The sequence below is a fragment of the Calypte anna genome, chromosome 2, assembly GCF_003957555.1.
Source record: "Calypte anna isolate BGI_N300 chromosome 2, bCalAnn1_v1.p, whole genome shotgun sequence".
In the NCBI taxonomy this organism is placed as follows: Eukaryota; Metazoa; Chordata; class Aves; order Apodiformes; family Trochilidae; genus Calypte; species Calypte anna.
Genome location: NC_044245.1, coordinates 64,751,844 through 64,772,264, shown reverse-complemented (window position 1 = coordinate 64,772,264; position 20,421 = coordinate 64,751,844). Strand labels below are relative to the sequence as shown.

The following is a 20,421-nucleotide window of genomic DNA, read 5'->3' as shown; positions in this document are numbered from 1 at the left end:
CATATTTACAATTCCCATTAAATTACACATAAATAAATATATACATACATGAACACTGATTCCCTTATTTAATAACTGTGAATCGTGTTGCAATAGAAAGTTCAAGTTGGTCGCTTTACCTTGGACAGGAAAAAAGTTCTACAACTGAAGATATGACATGGAACTGCTTGTGTTTTGTGTTCAAGTTTATTCACAATACTGATAAAAAGTCATCAGTCCTTTTTGCCTTTGTTTGTTTGCTGTTGCTGCTGCTGTTGTACTTTTTTCACTTTTTTTTTTTTTTTTGTTCAGTTTTAATATGGCTACAATCTTAACTGAAGTTTATGTAAGGGAAGGTGGTGATTCAGTCCGGTGAAGCTCATAGAATTTTTTAAGTATTATTTATTTATTTTTGTTTGGTTTTTATTTATTTTTTTTAATATATTTTTAAAAAAAAAAAAAAGTCCTTTTCCTTTTTTTTTGTTTTTTTTGTTTGTTTTTGTGTATTTTTTTCCTCCTTTTGTTTTATTTTAAAAAAAAGTTCACAAACTCAAGAGAGAACTTTTTTTTTTTCTTTGCTGGCTCCGTCCCCCTGTTCTGTTCTCTTAGGCTCCAAACTGGGATGAAACGACGGTGGCAACGGGAAGAGGGGGAGAAGTTAAGAGCGAGCAAATGGAAATGTGGATGCTGGGAAGAGGTATGGGGAGAAGGCAGAGAGCAGTCCCGCAGAGTCAGAGAACAGGATTGGCAGAAGGACACTCATTCTGTTGCTGTAGCCTGGGGTGCTGGGTGCAGGGGAGAGGGAGGAGGGAGATGAATGGATCGATGGGCTATGAGGGGGAAGGGAGAGGAGCGTAGGGGGGGGAATCCTCACTTTCGGTGCTTCTCCTCTTTGTCCCCACTTTTGGTGCTGTTGTCTGTGTGGCTGTTGGGATTGTTGCTGAGGTACATTTTGTCCATGGCCTTGAGCGCTTCGGTGAGATAGTTCTGCAGGGCAGTGACAGCAGCGCACACTGCCGGGCTCCCGAAGCCGTGCGAGATGAGGTTGAAGTGGGTCAGGCAGCTTTGGATGCCCGGCTCCAAAATGGGGTTGGGCCGCGAGTTCCCCAGGGGAGATCGGTCCTGAGCCAGCAGGTCGGTGAACTCTTTACAGATCTGTCTGTAGCACAAATGGAGCAGAGAGACAGAGGGTGGAAGGCAGGGCGGGAGGAGAAGAAGAGAGGGAGAGAAATGAACCGTCACTGGCAGCAGCCAAGCCTCTGCATCCTCCCTGCTAGGTTACACAAGCCCCTGGATCAAGGGGGCTGCTGTCTCCGAGTGCACACATGTTCTCCTCCTTCTCCCTCTCCTCTTACTCATCTTCCTCCCTAATTCTCACACCTCCCCAACAGGCACAAACCTCTGCCTTTCCCTTCACATGGACGCACGCCCTGGCCAGCACAGGGACAAATAACAGGCACACAGATACACACACACCTCCCATGGGCCCCCCACAACACACCCCCTCCTTGCAAACACACATCCCTGCCCAGCTGCATTTTGGAGCAAACACACAGTTTAAAGTTCCCCAGCAAGATAGAAGGGAAGAGATGGGGTGTGATATCCAAAGGGGGGTTCAGGGATTTATTTGCATCTTGGAATAATTTTTTTTTTTTGGGGGGGGGGTTGTGGGGTGAAGTGGAGAGAAGCATGGGCCTTTTCCTTCACAAGGCAAAAACATGCCTGTGTGTTGGGAAGAAAAGAGTAATGGCAGAGAGGGGAATCAAGACTTTAAATTAGGGTATTTTGAAATGTTTCTATACATACATCTCCAAATCCAAAGGGACCTTGCCACAGAGGGGAAGGCTGACGCTAACCGGGGGCTAGAAATTTCCTTCCAGGGTGGTGGGAAGGGAGGATATGAGGGCACAGTGCAGAAGTGAGGTTGTATCATCTACTCGCTGCACGAATAGTTGGGGAAATAACACACCTTGTAGCAAGAGAGCTCAGAGGCGTGTTGAAACAGTTTGTATTCTAAAACACACATTAATGTCTTCCAGCCATAAAACAGCTCCCATCTTCTGCCTGCGCCCTCTGGCACCGTGCCCTTTGGTGACACCTCCATTGGTAATTAAGGGCTACTAAACAACCCTTTTAATTTCCAGCAAACATATCAAAACAATCATTTTCTTTTCTCACACCACCTGGAAGCCTAGGCAGCCCCACCAATGACAAACTCTGCTAGCATTTTAACTGCGTACAGATTGCCATTTAAAATATATTTTTAATATCCCTATATTCACTAAGTAACCGAGCTGCTTAGGCAGAAAGAACCATTGCTGATTTTAATGAACTGAAATCAGTTTAATGTGCCAGTTTTATTTTACTGTCAATGGGAAGCTTTCCCCTTCTTCCCAAATTGATAAGCTAAGTGGAAAGGCCCAGAAAAATGTTTTGCCCTGAAGAATTACTGATTTTTCTTTAACTAAACACCCATCCACAATTTCCATGACTCGCTTTCAAGGTAATCCTGCATAAACAGACTTGATGGAAACCAAGCTGGGTTACAGAGTTGTCCTATAGCAGGAGGGCAGATACGCTCTCTCACAGTTTGCAAAACCATCAGCCACGGACTCTGTGGCAAGCACTCGCAAATAAAAGCCCCAAACCCCGGGTTTGTTGCCCTCCCCTTACTCCTGAGCAACATGCCAGAAAAGTAAATGTCTTACTTTGTAGCTAGAAGCATGTTTTTTCTTGTGACTTGCTCGTTTGGATCGGAATGTTGTCGGTTGAGAAATTCAGCTACTGCTTTGGCAGGAAATTCTGTCTCACAAACGTACCCAAAATCTCTAGCTAGATGTACTGCTTCTCCTGAAAAGGGAGGCACGGATGGGGATGGGAGGGAAACACACAGCTCATCAGTATACACATCTCAGACAGGCAAAAATCCATTAGGAAAAAAAGCACTACTTCTATTTGGGCTCTTCTTCTAAAGGCCGTGGACTTTTTTTTTTCTTTGAAAAAGGTAGGGTAAGAAATGCTAATCACATCTTATCTTGCCAGAATTTTCTTTGCTTCAGTTGAGTGCAATGCAAATGTGTATTGTCATGACAATCGTTACAAGCGAAATCTCGCATAAGAACTTTTAAAGTTTACACTGACCGTCAGATACTTTTAGACAGGCAGGCTCCATCCACCTAGAATGTGTGCTCAGATTTACGTATCCATACCTATACACAGCCATTTGCATGCGTTTCATTCACAGCTATTTACTCTGGAACTGTTTGTTTGCCTCAGTCACCTCTCTGTATTCTTTTGCAATGCATCAATGATTAATATTGATCATAATTACTCCTCGAGCTCTTCTAAATAAAATGCATTAAACAGCTAAGTGTTTAAAATTTAACTTGATCGCATATAATTATACGTTCACCCCCAAACGATTAACCATGAGAATTTTAGGGTCATTCCACCCAGTCTGTCTGTTTTGTTGATTTTCAAATCTTTGGTTTTAATTTCCTGAACCAGTTGGTTTTTACTGCAGGGCTTCCTGCCATTAGCTCTAGCTCCGGAAGAACGCATGCGCCAATTAGAGCTTCAAAGCCTCAGTCCAGTGAGCTTGTTTCCATAAAATGGAGCGGATCATAAACAATAACAGTACTCTAGAAACTGCCTCATCGCTACAGGACTCAAAAGCCCCAGCAATGTTTATGCTATCGTTCCCCCCCAAATTAGCCACCATCGCTGAGTTATCTGGAGATCAGGCCTCTTTTTATTTTTTTTAATGCTTTGGGGGTTAGTGTTTTGTTTTTCTTAAAAAAATCTTTCTTTCAAAGCCTTTGTAGTGAAACCCAAACAAGAACAATAGATTACCATAAAACCTTCTCCATATTCATTAACATCACAAATAACATTAAGCATCTACCAAATCTAGACTTTTTACAAGTTTTCCCTCCTGTTTTTTCACACTGCCGGGCAGCAATGCAATGGCAAAGCCTTTCCAAGAATATGAAAACTCACTAATTTTCACACAGCAAAAATATAGTGCAGCCACTAATCCTGATGTTTAAAAAAATAAAACCTGGCATTGCACAGTGCTTCTTTCCCTGACCTCTTTGAACATGAAACATTTCTTGCAGAATGCGAAGTGACAACACAACAAAGCAACAAAATCCCTCCTACACAACCAAACTTAAGTGAAACCTGTGCAGCTCCGGCTGAGCTTAAAAGCTCCTTGAAGACTGATCCTGTCTAAAATGCAGTTGAACCCCTAAGTAAGGGGTAAAAAAGGAGGATCTATTTACTGGCCTCGGGCTTGCTTTGTGCCAGTCAGAGAGCACAACAACTGCTTCAAAACTAAATGACAGCAAACTCTTGAGCTTCCCACCTCCCGCTTCTGACAGCACAGGGCACCCCAAGGCACTATAAGTAAGTTGCACCTTTTCTGGCCAGAGCATAGTAGAGGGGAATGACATAGCCAAGGGAACACATGTTCTGAAAATGAAAACCAAAAGGAAGGAGGGGGGGTGCAACTTGGAGTCTTTCAGGACACCATTAATTCTTGGCTGAGGTCAAGGATTCCCAGATTAATTCAGGAAGTAATGGTCACGCATTTCTCAAATGCAGATGTCAGAAAACTTAAATGATTTACTGTTATGTGGCTGCAGGCTGGGAGGGAGAACAATCTTAAAGTAGCTGCAGCTTCTGACATTTAAAATTGCTTGGCTGTCCACCTGTGGCAGAGGGAGGGCAGTGAAACATTAGAGACTCTTCTCCCCTATAACTTCCAATTCAACACTTGGGGCTCTCTTACAGAGCTGAGCCCACAGCCCCATTTGCAGACATCCTGCTCATGCTGCTCACCATGAGATCCACCGAGTCTTCGGTAACTCACTCAAACAAGAAAGAAAGATGGGTCCCTGAAAATGTCTAGCTCTGAGACTTAGAAGCGAGTAAGTGGTGGAATGCATTGCTGAGTCTGTAGGACTCACGCAAGCCTGTTTCAGGTTAAAACAAAAAGCAAAGGCACACAATTTATGTTGTTTTCCAAGGCACAGAAAATAATGTCCTTCTAATTTGTAACAAGTAACTTTAAAAAACACTAAAAAAAGAAAATGAAAAAGCCAACACCAAACTCAACACCAAATCTTTTGCCATTAGGCAAAAGCAACAGGCTTTTCCCATTTTCTACAAGAGCCGTCCCAGTGCTTTCAGTCACTTACCCTCCACGAGCGATGTGAGCAAGGTAACATTAGCAGCTTTACGCCTCCCAGCTGGCAGGTTTAATCCTATTTTGTCCAATTTCTCCCTCAGAGATCTCCCTCCATTTTTAGACTTCGCCCTGCTCCACACAAAAAAAGCATTGAGAAAATGGGCTGGTGACAAGCACCCACTCCCACATCACCCGACACATCGCTTTCTCTGAGAGGGCAGTAAATGGGTTTTAGGGGGCACATGGTGGTGGATGCTGAAGACCAAGTGTTTGTCAAAAGCTGAGTCTGAGACTTAAGGATTCAGCATTGAATGGCTGCATGTCTAGGGAAGGGGAGCCCTCCCTAAGGGACTGGATCAACCCCTAGGACAGCAGAGAGCTCAGGGCTGGACCTCTAAGGTAGCCACCTGAGCTCTCAAGGTGGCATGGACCTGGGGGAAGCTTCTCCCTGTTGGCCCCAAGCAGTGGCCTGGATGTTATGGGGGAGGTGGATTTGTATGGTCTGCAACACCCATTACTGCCAGGGATCATCCCTGTACTCTCGATAATCCCTACGTGGCCCATCTGTGGCTTTTTGGCACAGCCGTGCAAAGCTGGGACAGGGAGGTGGGAGCTGCCTTAATTACTCCTGGATGTTATTCCCAGCCTAGGCACTGTATAATTGCCTGGGTGAGGTCGGGGGCCCAGGGTGGTGGGATGCAGGATAGGTACCTACAGCAGAGCCCCCACCAATAACCTCCCTACACCAGGGGGTTGAGAGGATGGGGACGGGTGCACGCGGGTGAGGGTTGACTCCCATGATGGGACAGTGGGGAAGTCAGGGGGAAGCCAAAACACACAGGGGCCGCATTGGGCCCTCAGCCCCAGCCCCAAGAAGTGGGGTGCAGGGCCCACACAAGGCTGCTCATTGCCATGGCTACAGCCCTCACCTTCCCCTCACCCCCGCCGCCCGGCAGCTCTTGCCCCGGCGGCTGCGTGAGCCTCGCCCTCTGGCGGCAGGCACAGAATTCTACCCCCTCCCCTCCCTCCGCTGCCCCTGCGTTCTGGGTTCTGGTGCCTTTCCCCCTTCTTCCCTCCCGCCCTGCCCGGCTCTAGCGGGGGTTGTCCGCCGCCACCCCGCCTCTCTGGGTTCCCCCCGCCCCTCACCTCCGGAGCACTCCGCCTAGCAGGGAGGCGTTGAGGCACTCGGGCGGCGAGAGGCGTCTCTGCACTTCCGCCACCGTGACCTTGTACTTGGAGGTGGAGCTGAGCAGCGAGAGGCGGCCCGGCACCGAGCAGAAGACCTCGTTGGGGTTCACCACCCCGCCGAAGAGCGTGTCCTTGTTGATGGGGATGGAGGAGACGGCGTTGTTGTTAGACTTGGAGAGGGACACGGGGCCTGCAGGGAGGGAGGAGCAGGGAGGTGAGGGTGAGGAGCGAGAGGGAAGGCGGGGACAGGGGCTGCAGCCAGCCCCGACCCCGCACCTCCTACGGGGCGGGGGGCGGAAAGCTGGGGGACAGGCCGGGGCAGGGCGGCTGGCGGGTGCACCCTTCCGCTCGCCGGCAGAAGGATGGAAAGCGCGGGGCAACCCTCACCCGCAGCTAATAAATTAAGAAATAACCCGGCCGTCGTCCTCCCCCACGTTACACATCCCACCTCCCACCCACCCACCCCACCCCACCCCACCCCCCAAAGCCCGGAGCGGGTCGCACGCCGTCGGGGGGCTGATGGCTGTTTGATAAAAGGCACGTCAGTACCAGCCGTGTTAAACGTCACGAACAAGGCCGGCCCGCCACCGGCAGCCCGGCCCGCCCATGGAGGGCTGTGCCCGGGAGACCGACAGCGGCGGCGAGCCGGGCGGCAGCACAGCGCGGTGATGCTCGCTCGGGTGCCGCCAGAGCGCTCCCACGGGGACGGGCCGCCCCGCTGCTTCTCCAGCGCACAACTCTTTGACGTGGAAAATAAACGTAACGCAGCAAGGAGCCGGCACGCGTGTGTCCCGGTCGCTTCCCAAAATAAAGCCTGGTTCTCACTATCCCCTGGGCAGGCTAACCCTGCCCGGCGGCGGCTGGAGGGGAGGTACTGGGCCTGGCCGCAGTTTCGTTCTCGGTGCCCGCCGGCCTTGGGTCCCGGTTTATGCCCTCCCTGTCTTCCCCCTCCCTCCCTCCCCCCCCCAACCCACTACTCTTCACGGGTGCAGTTTAACGGAGCGGTGGGTTCTCTCCGGTTTTGGATAGATCACTTGTGACATTAATAGCTCTGGGAAGGCTAATAGATACAACAGGAGTTAAACGAACTCTTGAGATTACTAATAAAAGAGCCAATTATCATGTCGACTTGGAAAGAGCATCTCTTAAGATTTATCCCTTGCACATCTAATTTGACGTGACAAAGGCTTCACAGGCGGCGGGGGGTGGGGGGCCGGGGGGGGGGGACACGAGGGGGATGTAACTTTGAGTTCACTGGCTGTACAGCGATTAGGGTTAGAGAGACTGGTTCTTGCTCCGGTGGTGGCCGGGGTACCCAAATTCCAGACAGCTAGACAGCACCCCTCAGAGCAGACAGCAGCTAACTCTTGCCTTCAGCCCCTACACAGCTCCCTACACAGGACCAAGCACAAACCAATAGCTTTCCACCGAAAACATCCTTTGCAAACTGCCGTGTGCCACCTTTCCCAATACCTTCGGGTCGTCCGAAGGAAGGCGGGAAAAGAAAATTGACTGAAAACACGCCACAAATCTTTCACACGGTTTGGGGACCAATTTCCAAGCAATTCCATTCTAAGTGAAGCACACAAAGCCAACGAAAACCAAACCTCCCTGATGGATGGCCATCAGTCTCCAGAAATTCGCTCCTTATTCTCCAGCAAACCCACCTCGTCAACGACGTGATTTACATAAGAAAAACCCGAAGAAGGAGGCAGAAGCAACCTTCTCTTTCACAGCTCAGTTTACCAACAACGATTAAAGCCTGCCACCCATCCAGATGCATGGGGCACACCGCGACACCAAATTGTTTGCTAATGCACTAAAGCATGGGCTCGCATTTTCTAGATCATCTGCTAACATTTTTCCTCATTAACGACAACAATAATTAAAATAGCCGGCAACCGTGGCCATTTAAGAGGGCGGATTTCAACCCCCATCACCTTTTTTCTTTCTCTTCCTCTAACCTTTTGGCCAACAGTCCGTGCCAGAGGACGAAGCCCGGGGCCGGGTAAAGGAGGGGGTGGAGGAGGGGGTGAAGAGGGGGGTGGGGGGAGGCTGGGCAAGTCCTCCCTGCGAGTAGTCCCCAGCCTGTGACGACACGTTTGGTATGCACAAGGAAACGGCTTACCTTTCTTAATTACAGTTTGATCTGGGATGTTAATACCGGGGTCTTCTACGTGCTGCAACAAAAGGAACAGGCAGGGATGTAAACGTAAAACCACAACAAAAGACGGGAAGGATTGCGGGAGGGGGTGGGGGGGAAGGAGGAGGGAGGGAGAAGTTGTGTGTCCCCCTCCCCAGGCACGGTGTGGGGAGAGAAACAACAAATCCTGCCGTGGGAAGAGGGATGTGGGGGAAAACATGGGATTTGGGGGAAGAATTTCTTTTATCGGGAGGTATCTTTAGCCCCTTTCCACTCTTAGATAATAATAATAATAGTAATAGTAATAGTAGTAATAGTAATAATAATAATAATAATAATAATAACAATATAACAAAATAAATCACCCCCACATCTCCAGGGCTTGCCCGGCCTATCCGAACACCCGAGTGGCCTCCAGCTTCTGCGGGTCCCCTCCTCCTGTCCGTCTCCCACCCTACCCCCCCCCCCACAACTCCTCCTCGGGAAGTGGCCCCGGTCCGGCCTGGCCCGACCCTTCCCCGCTGCTGCGCCTGCTTCCGCGCCTGCGGGAAGGAAAGCACAATGGAGGGGGGACGGCTGCGGTGCCGGGGGGCATCCCCGCGCACCCCCACTATTGTGCCCTCGCAGGTTGCGCGGTGGCGGCTACAGCTGGGGTTCGCGCGGCGGAGTCACGACGTGATTAGAAAGTCAAATGAAACCGTGTTTTCCAATTCCAAAAACTGACAGGCAATATAATGTCTGGCTGTGTTTACAAATTAACACCAGTGCTGCTGAGATAGAAGATTTCGCAATCGTTACAAAACCCAGGCATTACCATTTAAAAAACTATTACTTCCTTCTCTAGTCTTTGTCCAACAATAATACTGATTCTAACATTTTCCATTCTGTCTTGGATTTATGCTCCTGTTAATTGTGCCTGATCTCAATGATTCCGGGTGGATGGTACTAAGTTGCTTTATTACAGGTTTTATTATACTCAATGCTCTCATTTGTAACTTGCCTAAAGTGCTTCTGGATTTAAGTATAATTAAATTGAGAAATGTTCAGAAATGACTACTGCTGCAGTTCTTGTGTTTTAACTATATGGGGAAATATGATCCCTTTATGCATGCACCCTAAACCCATAAAGTAAATGTAGTGTGGCATAATACTTTTATTTGTGTTATTTCTACACATATTCCATACAGGGAGGACTGTTAAGTTTAAAATCCCACAGAGATATTTATGATTAAATAATTTTCACCATCTACTTGATTTTCATAAATATCTAGCGGTCGTTTTTATTAAAGGTTAACTGTTGCAGCAATGGAAAAATTCAAAACTGACTTTTCCCCTACCTAGGTTCCTGTTATTTTATTTTCATAACCAGATAAAATACTCTTAAAAGATACATCCTCTTATTTTTTTGCTTTCCTTCATACAGCCTGCTTATTCAGTTTTACAGAGGAAAAAAAAAATGGTAGGCTGGTTCAAGGATTTAAACCAGATGGCATTTGGCTTTCACAAAGTGTAGCAATGCTATTAATTCATAGATCCCTGAAAGGCAAATCAAATTATTTGTACTTAAAATATCTGCACAGGAGGTTTCCCGAATCAGCCCACTGCCACAGAGTGCCATTGAGGAGAGGGAGAATTCGAGAGAACATTTTAGGTCATGTTCCTCCAGCAATCAGAGGCTTGCAGTCAACAAATTAGTTTATTCTTACTATTGCTTCCATGTTATTTTATATCAAGTCTAAGAATTGACCTGCTTTTAACAGATCCAAATTGTTCACTAAATCTTCCACTTTGGGAAACATATGCATTATTACAAAACTGCTAAACATAACCAGCAATTTTCTGTGGCTAATTTAGCCAGATGAGGGCTGTAATAAATTCACTATTTTTCCTGAGTATAATTTACAAAAGATTTCAAAATGACCCCCCAAAACAGGTAAGTTCATCTGAACATTATCCTTGCAGCACAAAACTGTACTCATTAAACTGTCAGCGAATATATTGTAGTAATATTTGATCCTGTAATTTGGGATGGCATTTCAGCAAAAATCACATCCAGATACCGCAGTTCCCTCTTTCTCTTTTTTTTTTTTTTTTTTTTCCCTGCAAGTTGAGCAGCCTCAGTCCCTTAGCACAAGCTCTGTGGGCTTTAATAAATTTATTGCCATGTTCTAATTCCATTTTCAGGGAGAAACCCAGAAAGATGAACTTTGATCACGACCTATTGCATTGCATAAAGCCACTTTCCTAACTGAACAATAGCCCAAGCGTGCTCTGTAAATAGCCCATGCACTAATGTCATGCTTAATTAGAAATCATTTTTTTTTAATCTGTGTTTATCGATAACAGAATTAGGTCTCCCAAATAATGCATCCTCCAATAGGCTTCCAACATTTAATTTAATATAGGGTGTAGCAGGTCTGGCTCGAATTTGATAACCTATAGCTAATGATTTATGAGGTCATTTCTTTGCACTGCTGCTAAAAGAAGGCAGTGTTTTAATATACCTCTACCCTGATTTGTCAATTAATTCCTTTAGAGGATCTGCCCGTATCCTCTTACAACTTTAGATGTTGTTATCCCGTATGCCAATTCTGTAATCACGGGAAACTGATTTTTCTTTCTTAGGCCACTTTCACCCACTTTTTTTTTTTTTTTTTCCTTCTTTCCCCCTCTACGTTTGCCTGGAAGGACATTTAATGAGATCTCGCGTTTCAGACTCATGTTTTTCCCAAGGCAGTGAGAAATCCCCAAATGCACAGCCCTGTGGTGATATTATATATTCTTCCAATCGTAACAGCTTATTGTCATTGAGAAGGAAAAATATTGTTAACGATGACAGTAATTTGATTTATTTGTATTTTAACGGGCATGTTAGCAGACAGGCGTTGTGAAGGGACCGAGCTGAGAGAACCTATTGTTCTAGGTGGGGGCTTAGCCTTTCCTGGGGAGGGGGCAAGTATTCTTCTTCCCTCCTCTCCTCTTTTCTTTCCTTTTTTTTTTTTTTTTTTAGGCGGGATCCCCCTCCCTCCCCCAGAAATTCAGCTCCCGCGGGGCAGAGGAGGGGGGACGGGACGGGGAATAGGGGCAAGCGACCCCCGGGGCTGCCCCAGAGCTTACCGGTACGTCCTCGATGGCGTGGGGGATGGAGTGGAGGGGCAGGTCGGCGAGCCCCGAGCCCAGCCCGTGCGGGGCGTGCAGCAGGTCGTCGTGCCGCCGGTAGTCCCTGCGTGGGTCGAGCCCCGAGAGCTGGTGGGGCAAACCCCGGTGCGTGTGGAGCAGCCCTGTCTCCTGGCTCTGCCTCTGTCCAGGCCATCCTGGGTGCTGGGGCTGCGGCTGGGCATGGAGGGGGTTGAGGCTGTAGGGGTCGTTCACGTGGGAGTAGGGGTCCTGAGACTGGGGGTAGATGGGCTGGTAAGGGGGGGGGAAGTAGGGGGGCTGGAAGTCGGCGTTGGGGGTGTGGGAGAGCGGCGGGGCGCTGGTGTAGGGAGACTGACCCACGGTCCCCAACTGGGGTAGCCGGGCTGTCCCGTTGCTGGTACTGTCGTGGCGCTCCTGAGGTGGGGGGGAGGGAGGGGGCGGCGGGGGGGGGGGGGGAGGAGGGAAAGGGGGAAGGAGGGGGGAGGGAAGAAAAAAAAAAAAAAAAAAAAAAAAAGATAAAATCAAACTGTTTCTCCCCAAAATCGGCTTGCGCATTTCACCTATCGGAAAAAGACGGGCAATTTTTTCCACTCCGAGACGGAGAAGAGCAGCTCTGATAATTTCTGTGTCTCTGATTTTCCCTCACTCACGATTAAGAGGCTATCTCGCTTTTTAGATAATAATAGTAGTAGTAATAACGGCAATAATGATAACAGCAATAATAGTAACAATTATAACTGGACTGCTTACAATAATTAATAAAACACTGCGGCGAGACAGCGTGGATTCCCAACAGATTGCTCCCCGTCATTTCAGGAGCAGGTATTTCCCGCAAATAAAAAGAATAATTCCTACATGGGCATTAGTAAAATAATAATTCTACCACTACTCAAAATCCTCCCAGTTGCCCTGGACAGAACCCAGACAAATACTGTTGCTGGGATTACCCATAACGCATCCCAAGAAAACCCTGGAAAATCCCAAGCCCACTGCCATTTTGTTACCAGAAGAAGCCGACATAGGCTCTAAAATAAACCGATCCTTCACCCTTAGAGTTCTACAAATGTTTCCGGGCGAAGGCACTGCCACCGTCCCCCAACTACGGGGAGAACCGCCCTGCTGCCAGGCCGAGCTCCCCGCTTGCCAGCGGACGATTTGGGAAGGATGGCGGCAGTGGCTCGGACGCCGGGGAAGTGGAGGAATGCGCCGGGCAGACGGGGGGGAGTGGAGCCCCCAGCCCCGCTGCACCGACAGGCGAGCGGCACGGAAATGCGCCCGGGCGTTTCGGCCCGGCTCTGTCGGCTCCCGAGGCCGGGGAGAGACAGGAGCCCGGGGGGTACGTCCGGGGAAAAAGGTATGGCCCCCGCGGAGTTGAAGGAAGAGGAGGAGGATTTAAAGGAAAGAGCCACGATCCCGAAAAAAGGAAACGAGAAAGCCGAAAATATCTCGTTTGCAGGTGGCAAGGTGAAGAAATCGAGGCGGTAGGGTGCAAAGAACAGCCTTTTGCCGTTCGCTCGGAGCAGACCAAAAAGAAAAAAAGAGGAAAAAAAAAAACCAAAAATAAAAAAAGGAAAGAAAAAGAAAAAAAGAACGAAAAACAAACCGCAAAAGCCGAAGAAAAAATAAATAATAATGAAACAATAGTAAGCCACCGAATTTATAAAAACGCAGAAAACGGAAAAAGAAAACCCTCTCCTCAAAGCTGGGTAAGAAAGCCCCGACCAGCACCGCCACCGCAGACAACAATAGCAACACCCAGCACACACCAAACCCCTCCGAGAGAAACGGGAAGAAGCAACTCACCATAGCCGAAAAACTGTGTACTAACATCTGCGAAGAGTCGGGGGTTACAAGGCAGGGCAGAAAAAAAAAACCAAAACCAAACCAAAACAACAAGCAGAGAAGAGTGACCGGCGGAGCGCGCAGCCCCCAGCAGAGCCCCGCGGGTGCGGGCGAGGAGGAGCGCGGCCGGAGCCCGGCGCTAGGCTCGGACGGCGGGACCAGGGCGCCGGGGCTGCTCCTGCACCGTGGGCGAGCCACTATAATCCATCAGAACTTGCACCGATCTCTGCTGCCCTTCATCGGGTGTTGCCAAGGCGAGCTCTCTATCCTGGCGTGGTGTGAGGAGTCAAAGTTGGTTGCTTTTTTTTTTTTCTTTCCTTTTTTTGTTTTGTTTGTCGCTTGTTTTTTCTTTTTGTTTTGTTTTGGTTTTAGCGTGTGTATGTTTGTTTCTTAATCCTTTTTTTTTTCCCTCTATTTTCTCCTTTTACTTAGCTGCTGCTTCACTTGAGCTCCTAATAACAGATCTGCTGCCTTCCTGGAGACTCCTAATAGCAGATATTCATGACTATTAATATTACACGAATACTTAATAAGGGAAGAATGGCTGGAAATCGAGCGTGAAGCGAGAAGGCAACTCAAGGCAGAGCCTGTTCTAAATGACGTCCATTGAATGAAGAATCAGTGTATCTAATCAGAGATGGGGGAGAGGGAGAGGGAGAGAGAGACAAAAAGGGAGAGAGAGGGAGCGGGAGAGAGAGAGGGGGGACATGCTGCTGCGTCTGACGAATCACAGGAAAGGGGCAACATTTTAAAAGGTTGCAGGGCATGCAAAAGTGAAAGAGAAAGAGATCCGGAGAGAGGGAGAGGGTGGGAGCCAGGAGGGGGTGCGCGTGAGGGGGGGGATGGTGGGAGAGACGGGCAGGAGGAGAGAGGGGAGGGGGAATGGGATCCCCCCTTCTTCCCTTCGCTTCCCTTCCCTTCCCCTCCCTTCCCTTCCCCCCCCCCCCCCGCCTCCGCCTCCCCCCTGCCCCCAGCCCCGCGGTCTTTCGCGGGCGCACCTCGGGCTGCGGCTGCTGCGCGTAGCCGGCCTCAAAGCCCAGGGAGAAGAGCGACTGCTGGCTCTCCGCTTGGCTCTTGCCGCTCTCGGCCGCGCCGCCGCCTTTACGAGGGGTGGGCTCCGCGGGACCGCCCGCCGCCGCAGCCGCCCCGTCCATGCCTCGACGGCAGCCCGCCGAGGGGCTCCCCGCGCCGCTGCCCCTGCGGCGGCCGCCCCGCGCCGCCGAGCCGGCTCGCCTCCGTGCCCCGGGTCCCGGAAACTGGCTGGGAAAGTTTTTTTGGGTGTCTCCCTTTCTAGGTGTCAGCCCTCTTCCTCCTCCGGCTCAAGCCCACCACCGAAGCCGGCGGGCGCCGGGGTGGGGGGGCTGGGGAGCCCAAGGAGCATCCGCCGGGCTCCCCGCGGCCCCCCTCTCGGAGGATCCGGGAAAAGATGGGGGGAAAAGGCAGGAGGCGGCGAGGCGGGGAGGGAAGGAGGGCGGGAAGGACTCGGGGGGTGGGGGGGTGGGGGGGGGTAAGAGGGAGCCGGGAAAAGAGGCAAGGCGAGCGCTTCTCCCGGCCCAGACAAGCCGGGGCTCCGGCGCAACCCGTCGGACTGGCTGTACAACTCCCAAACAACTCCCTCAAACAGGCACCGCTCCACTCTCCGCCGCTGCTCCACCGCAGCCTCCCCACCACCGCCGCTCCGCCCGCCGGCTCTCGACTCCCGGGCGCTGAGCGCAGCTTGCCGGGCTCTCAATCCGCTTTTCTTTTCCCTTTTTTTTTTTTTTTTTAATTTTTTTTTTAAATTTTTAACAATTTTTTTCCTTTCTCTCCTTTAAAGGCAGGTCCTAGCCCCATCAGGGTACAGCCATCCTCTTTTCCATCCTTTCCGCAAGCCCCCTAGCAAAACCCAACCGCACAGAAGCACGAAAGCCGGTGGGGTTCCGGCAGGGCTCCGGCAGAGCGGCCGCGACTCCCTCGGTGTTTGGTAGCACCTTGGTGCAAAGTCCCATTAGCGCAAGGCAAATCTACGTGAAATCTACATGCTCGCACGTGTGCACATTCGAACACCGATACTAGGGGTAAGGGATGGAGGACAGACATGCTTCCCTCCTGAAATCCATCTGAGGAATATATATATATATATATATATATATATATATATATATATATTTACAACTTAAAATCTTAAACAAAGACCCACCAAGAAAGAAAGAAAGAAAGAAACCCACTCCAACATCTTATTCCTAGAAATCAAGCATCTACCAGCAAGTGGATCTAGGTCTGCTCTCATACTCGGAGACAGCTTTATCCCAAACTCCTTTATCCAGGACTAAACCACCGACCATGTAGTTGGCGGTGAGTCTGGCGAGTCTTCGGACCCTTTCCTAAGCTATTGCAACTCCTAAAACAGTGGAAGGGTCGGTTGGGAGGTGCCCCCTCCCCTCCTCCCCGCCTTTGCCCCAGACATGCATGTTGGCAAAGCTCCGCCGAGGCTGGGGTGAGCTTTCCCGGGTGGGTCACGACCAAATAATTGCGTTTATTTGCAAAGTGGAGTCTTCTATTGCGCGGTTGAAATGCACTGCGCAGGCAACTTTTGCGGAAAGGGTGACAATAGTATTCGTTGGTTTGAGACTAGACATGGGTCCTGGGCATCACTCTTCTTTTTTCTCTTCTTCCTTTTTTATCAGATTAAACGACACTCGTCTCTTATTAAAAATATGGATGCACACAGAGACACAGAGAAACTCACAAAATCTGTGTTGAATGGTTCCAAAATCAAATTAGGTAATTTTAAATACTTTTTTTTACCCAAGCTGCTAAAAGAATATTGCTCTAAGCAGTGAGAGAGTGGCCCTGAAAATTAGGAGACTGAGGGACCACCGCTGATTTCAGTTCGGCAGCTGACCCCTACAGATTTGTTATAATGAATAAGCAGCTACATCGAAAAGGCTGAATTTAAGCATCAGTCCTCAACCGATTTATTGGGATGCCTCGGGTACCTTGCATATAAGAATAACTCTCTTCCCTTTTTTCTCCTTGCCCTTTCATTCATTCATTCATCCGTCCATTCATTCAGTCAGCCATCTATCCATCCGCCCGTCCGTCCATCCAACCATCCATATGGATGAGTGTAGCATCCTACAGAGCATTATCTACGGAGGATCTATCTATAGACCAGACTGCTGCTGGATCCCGTTTGTCCCTCCTCGTACACATCCGACAAAGCCGGGTTTCCATAAGCCCCGAAGTTCGTGGGGAAGGACCCCAGCCCCTCTCTCCAGCTGCAGAACCGCAAGGAACCTGGCGAAGGAGCAGAAGTTTTCCTAAACGAAATTGAGAGACGGACGGATGCTGAAGGCTCCCGCTCGCAGCTGCGGGGCAGCGGGCTCTGCCCCGGCCGGGGGAAGCGCTTACCTCACATTCCTCATACTTGATATTATCCGTCAGTTTCCAAAGCATTTTCATGGATTGGCGTGAGAGAGGATTTGGTTCTCCCTGCCTTTCCCTGCGGTGGCGGGGCGGCGTGGGGAGCGCGGCTGGCGGAGGCTCTGCTGCGCTCCCGTCCGCGCTCGGAGATCTCCCTCTAATGGTGGAAACTTTTCCTTTTTCCAGCTCTTTACCCACAGCCTAATCGCCTCATTAGCATATCAACAACAGCCCAATTGCTCGCCAGCACAACAACCTGCAGCGATGGACACAGGTAGAAAGGACCCACGAGCAAGAAAAAGGAAAAAAAAAAGCTTTCAGGCTTTCTCCAACCCGCCAAGCCCCGGCACTGGGGTTGGGGGGCAGCAGGCCCAGCATCCCTTTCTGCCTGTGAGAGGGGCTTGCCCGCCGCAGCTCCCCTCCGCACCTCTCTGTGTGACAACGGGGAGGAAAGTGACCAGGAAAATCAAAAAAGCGACAGTCCCATTACCTGTATATTTTTGGGCTAGCCACGTAGCCGACTACCCCCCCCCTTTTTTTTTTCCTTTTTTTTTTTTTTTTTTCTTTTTTTTTTTCCTTTCTTTTTTTTTTTTTCCCTCCCCCCTCCGCGAGGTTTAAAGAAACCGACACTCTGGATTTATTTTGATCTTTTTGGTGGATGTTTGAAAAGCTTCTTTCTTTTGAAAACTATTTCGCTCCTCTCGGCCCTGTTGGCTATTTGTATTCAAGACGAACAAAACAAAACAAAACAACCCAAAAATAAAACAAAAAACCCCCACCAGAATAGCCCCCCCAAAATCCAACATAAGCTCCCCGACAGGAGTAAGCGAGGGTCATATGAATCTAGCAAGAGCCAAAAGTATTTTTCAAGCACTTGAGCTAAGGGGCAAAACAATGACGAGCATAAAACTTCGGTATTTTCTTAGGTGGAGCTCTTCGTTTGCGTAACAATGTGCCGCTAAGCGAGCCATCAGCCCGACCTCCTGGGGGTTGCTTTCCAATTTTCTCCTTTTTTTACTTCCCAGGGTGCCCAGCCTTGCTCGGTCCACCGAAGGGCTTCTTTTTCCCCGATTTCTTTTTATTATTATTATTATTCCTCTCGCTGATCCTCGCTGCTCCTAATGGCGAGGCATCCTCCTTTACGTTGAGCCGGCGCGTCGGGCCTGGCGCTGCTCCCCCGCCTGCCGGGCCCCCAGGCACCCCCCGGAGCAGGGCATCCCCGCGGAGGAGAGGGTGGGGGGAAGCACCTGGCTGCCATGCTGCTCCCTGAAACTTCCGTCTACCAACCCCAAAACCTGCCCTGTCGGCCTGGAAGACCCTCCCGGGGTCAGCCCCCGACGCCAGAGGGGGAAATCTACTGCCTCCAGGAGTGAAGGGCCCCTCCACTCCACAGGGAAGCCGCAGCGGGCCCTCGGGGGGTCCGGCACACGCGTCCCCATACCATGAAGGGCGGCAAAGCCTTCAGGCTCCCAGGCCTGCTCTTTCATACTCACACATCTACATCACCAAAACATGGGGGTTTTTCTGTTTGTTTTTTCTTTTTTTTCCCCCTTCTCCTTCTCCCCTCCTCCACCCCTCGATGCTCTTTTTCATCAGCGCTTTTGTCTGGAAGTGGCAGAAGAGTAAATTGTTGATTTTACCCCCAGTGAGGTTCAAATGGAGCTGGCAGATTAAGCCTAGTTAATTCCTCCGGGTGGGAGAATATGAAAAAAAAAAAGAGAAGAGTAGGAGGGTAAAGAAGGGGCCCATCTCCCCTAAGGGCCGTCCTGGCGGAGCCGCGCCGGTCAGGAGAGCCTCCCATTCGGGAAAACCCTCCAGGACTCCTGTGGGCTAAAGGCCCGGGCATTGTTCCTCCTCCTCGGCCCAGAGCCGGCTGGGGTGCAGGGGTGAGAGAGCAGGGGGTGGCTTTCCCTAGGAGACCTGCACTGGGCAGCGAGAGGTGGCTCCTGCAATCCCCATGACCGGTCCGTCCCCTCCGGCCAGTCACGGCGAGGGGGGACCGGGGGGAAGCCGCAGCTCGGGGAGCTGCGAGGGCTGAGGTATAGGGAAAACTCGGGAATAGATTTCAAGGCAGATAGCCCGTAAATACAATTACATAAGAGTTGACTTCATTGGGGAAGAAAAAAAAATTAAATCCTCTTTTAATCTCTTCTCCCCATCGGCCTGATAAAAAGACAACAATTCTAACAGTAAAAATAATTTAAATGGAATTTCTGTTTTACAGAATTTTTGTTAGAGGATTCACTGCTATCCTAAAAAATACCGATTTAAATAAGGCAGCCCGGAGAAAGACTTAGTCGCGTGATTTGAAAAGTTAGGAGTAGAAAAATAAGCTGGGCTGTCATCCCCAGCTGCACCGCCCTGAAATAAATGTTGTTTTTCGTACTAAAAGCCCGGGTGCTTGAACAAGACGGTTCGTCTCCCTTTTTATAAGCCAGCAAAGAGCGGCGACGTCGGGAGGCTGCAGGACTTTCCAAGTGCCTCCGGCTTTGGGAACGGTGGTAATTCCACACGTGTCGGCTCGCCCCTGGTGCGGGTGGGTCCCACCGGGTCGGCGGGGCTGGGCGAGGGCTCGGCGGGCCGCGTCTTGGATACTTCCCGCTGGTGGGTGCTTGCCTTTCCCTTCGGCTCATCCCCGCAGGACCGCCTTCCAGGGGTGCTCCGAGCGCCTCCACTACGGTCTGGGACCAGTCAGGATTATTTTTCCACTGGACGGGCTCGGGTAGGAGCTCACAGCGTCGCTTCTGCCCCCGCGACCCGCTCCCAAAGGCGGCGGGCGCTGCCCCGCCTGGTGCCCGGCTTGCTGCGGGGACAGCCCCAGGGCTCCGCGGCAAGAAGGCCGCCGCCAGCCCTGGGCAGACAGACGGCGGGCGAGCACACGCCGCTGTGCGCCAGCCCACGCTGCCGAGCAGCTCAGCCCGGGTCGGGACACCCCCCGGCGAAGGCAACAGTGGAGCAGCCCTCGCTCCTCCCGGGCCTCCGCGATCTACCTGTTGCAGCTGGGCCTGGCCAGTGGCCGAAAGCAGCTCCCAGCACGGCGAGCCGCAAAATCGCCAAATCCCAGCAACAGGTTTGCTCCCGCTGCCTGCCGGCCCGTCACTTTTCCCGCTCCAGCTCTGCCTCCTCTCCCAAAATAACAATAAACTCCCGCAGGGCAGGAGGGTCGCCTTACCTGCCAGTCCCCCATTTTGGCAAGGATAGACATCCTGGCTGCGGGCTCCAGATCCTCAGATCCCTGCTGGTCATGGACTGCGAAGGCAAGCCACCCGCCCGGGATGCCTGTGGGTAAATCCTCCCCTTACCTGCGCCGGGACTCACTCTCTCACCTGGCCATAAAGAGCTGGGTGCTCCCTGCCCGCGCCTGCGCGCTGCCTCCGCACTGTCTGCACGCTGCCCCCCGCCACCGCACTCCCACGGCGCCCGGCCCGGCCCCGCAGACCCCCAGGGGTGCACCGCCACCAGCCCCCGGGGAGCCCCTCGGACATGTCGCAGAAGGAGGGCAGCTGCTTGCCTCGCTACCCCGCTACTCCCCTCA

General features: G+C 50.8%; 1 protein-coding gene across 4 annotated transcripts; it reads right to left on the bottom strand.

Annotated features, from left to right (window-relative positions):
* Positions 1-411: 411 nt before the first annotated feature.
* Positions 412-20,091, bottom strand: TFAP2A (transcription factor AP-2 alpha). Of its 4 annotated transcripts, XM_030445285.1 has the most exons (8): positions 16,875-16,919; positions 13,443-13,469; positions 11,619-12,053; positions 8,487-8,538; positions 6,317-6,548; positions 5,181-5,299; positions 2,688-2,829; positions 823-1,138 (listed from the first exon to the last, which is right to left on the bottom strand). In XM_030445285.1, the coding sequence occupies exons 1-8, from the start codon at positions 16,917-16,919 to the stop codon at positions 850-852; spliced, it is 1,341 nt and encodes a 446-aa protein (XP_030301145.1). In that variant the 3' UTR covers positions 823-849. The 4 variants fall into 4 exon arrangements, with proteins under 4 accessions (XP_030301146.1, XP_030301145.1, XP_030301149.1 ...); XM_030445286.1 differs by lacking the exon at positions 13,443-13,469 and having other exon boundaries at positions 412-1,138; positions 16,875-16,934; XM_030445289.1 differs by lacking the exons at positions 13,443-13,469; positions 16,875-16,919 and adding an exon at positions 20,059-20,091.
* Between the last annotated feature and the right edge of the window lie 330 nt (positions 20,092-20,421).

What these genes read in the sequence shown, in the direction of transcription:
- TFAP2A (XM_030445285.1), bottom strand. Translation starts at nt 16,919, where the DNA reads ATGCTTTGGAAACTGACGGATAATATCAAGTATGAGGAATGTGAG. An exon ending in ACGCCATCGAGGACGTACCG is followed by an intron (nt 8,539 to 11,618) that starts GTAAGCTCTGGG and finishes CTTTTGTTGCAG; the next exon opens with CACGTAGAAGACCCCGGTAT. An exon ending in CTAGGCGGAGTGCTCCGGAG is followed by an intron (nt 5,300 to 6,316) that starts GTGAGGGGCGGG and finishes TGTGTGGAGCAG; the next exon opens with GGCGAAGTCTAAAAATGGAG.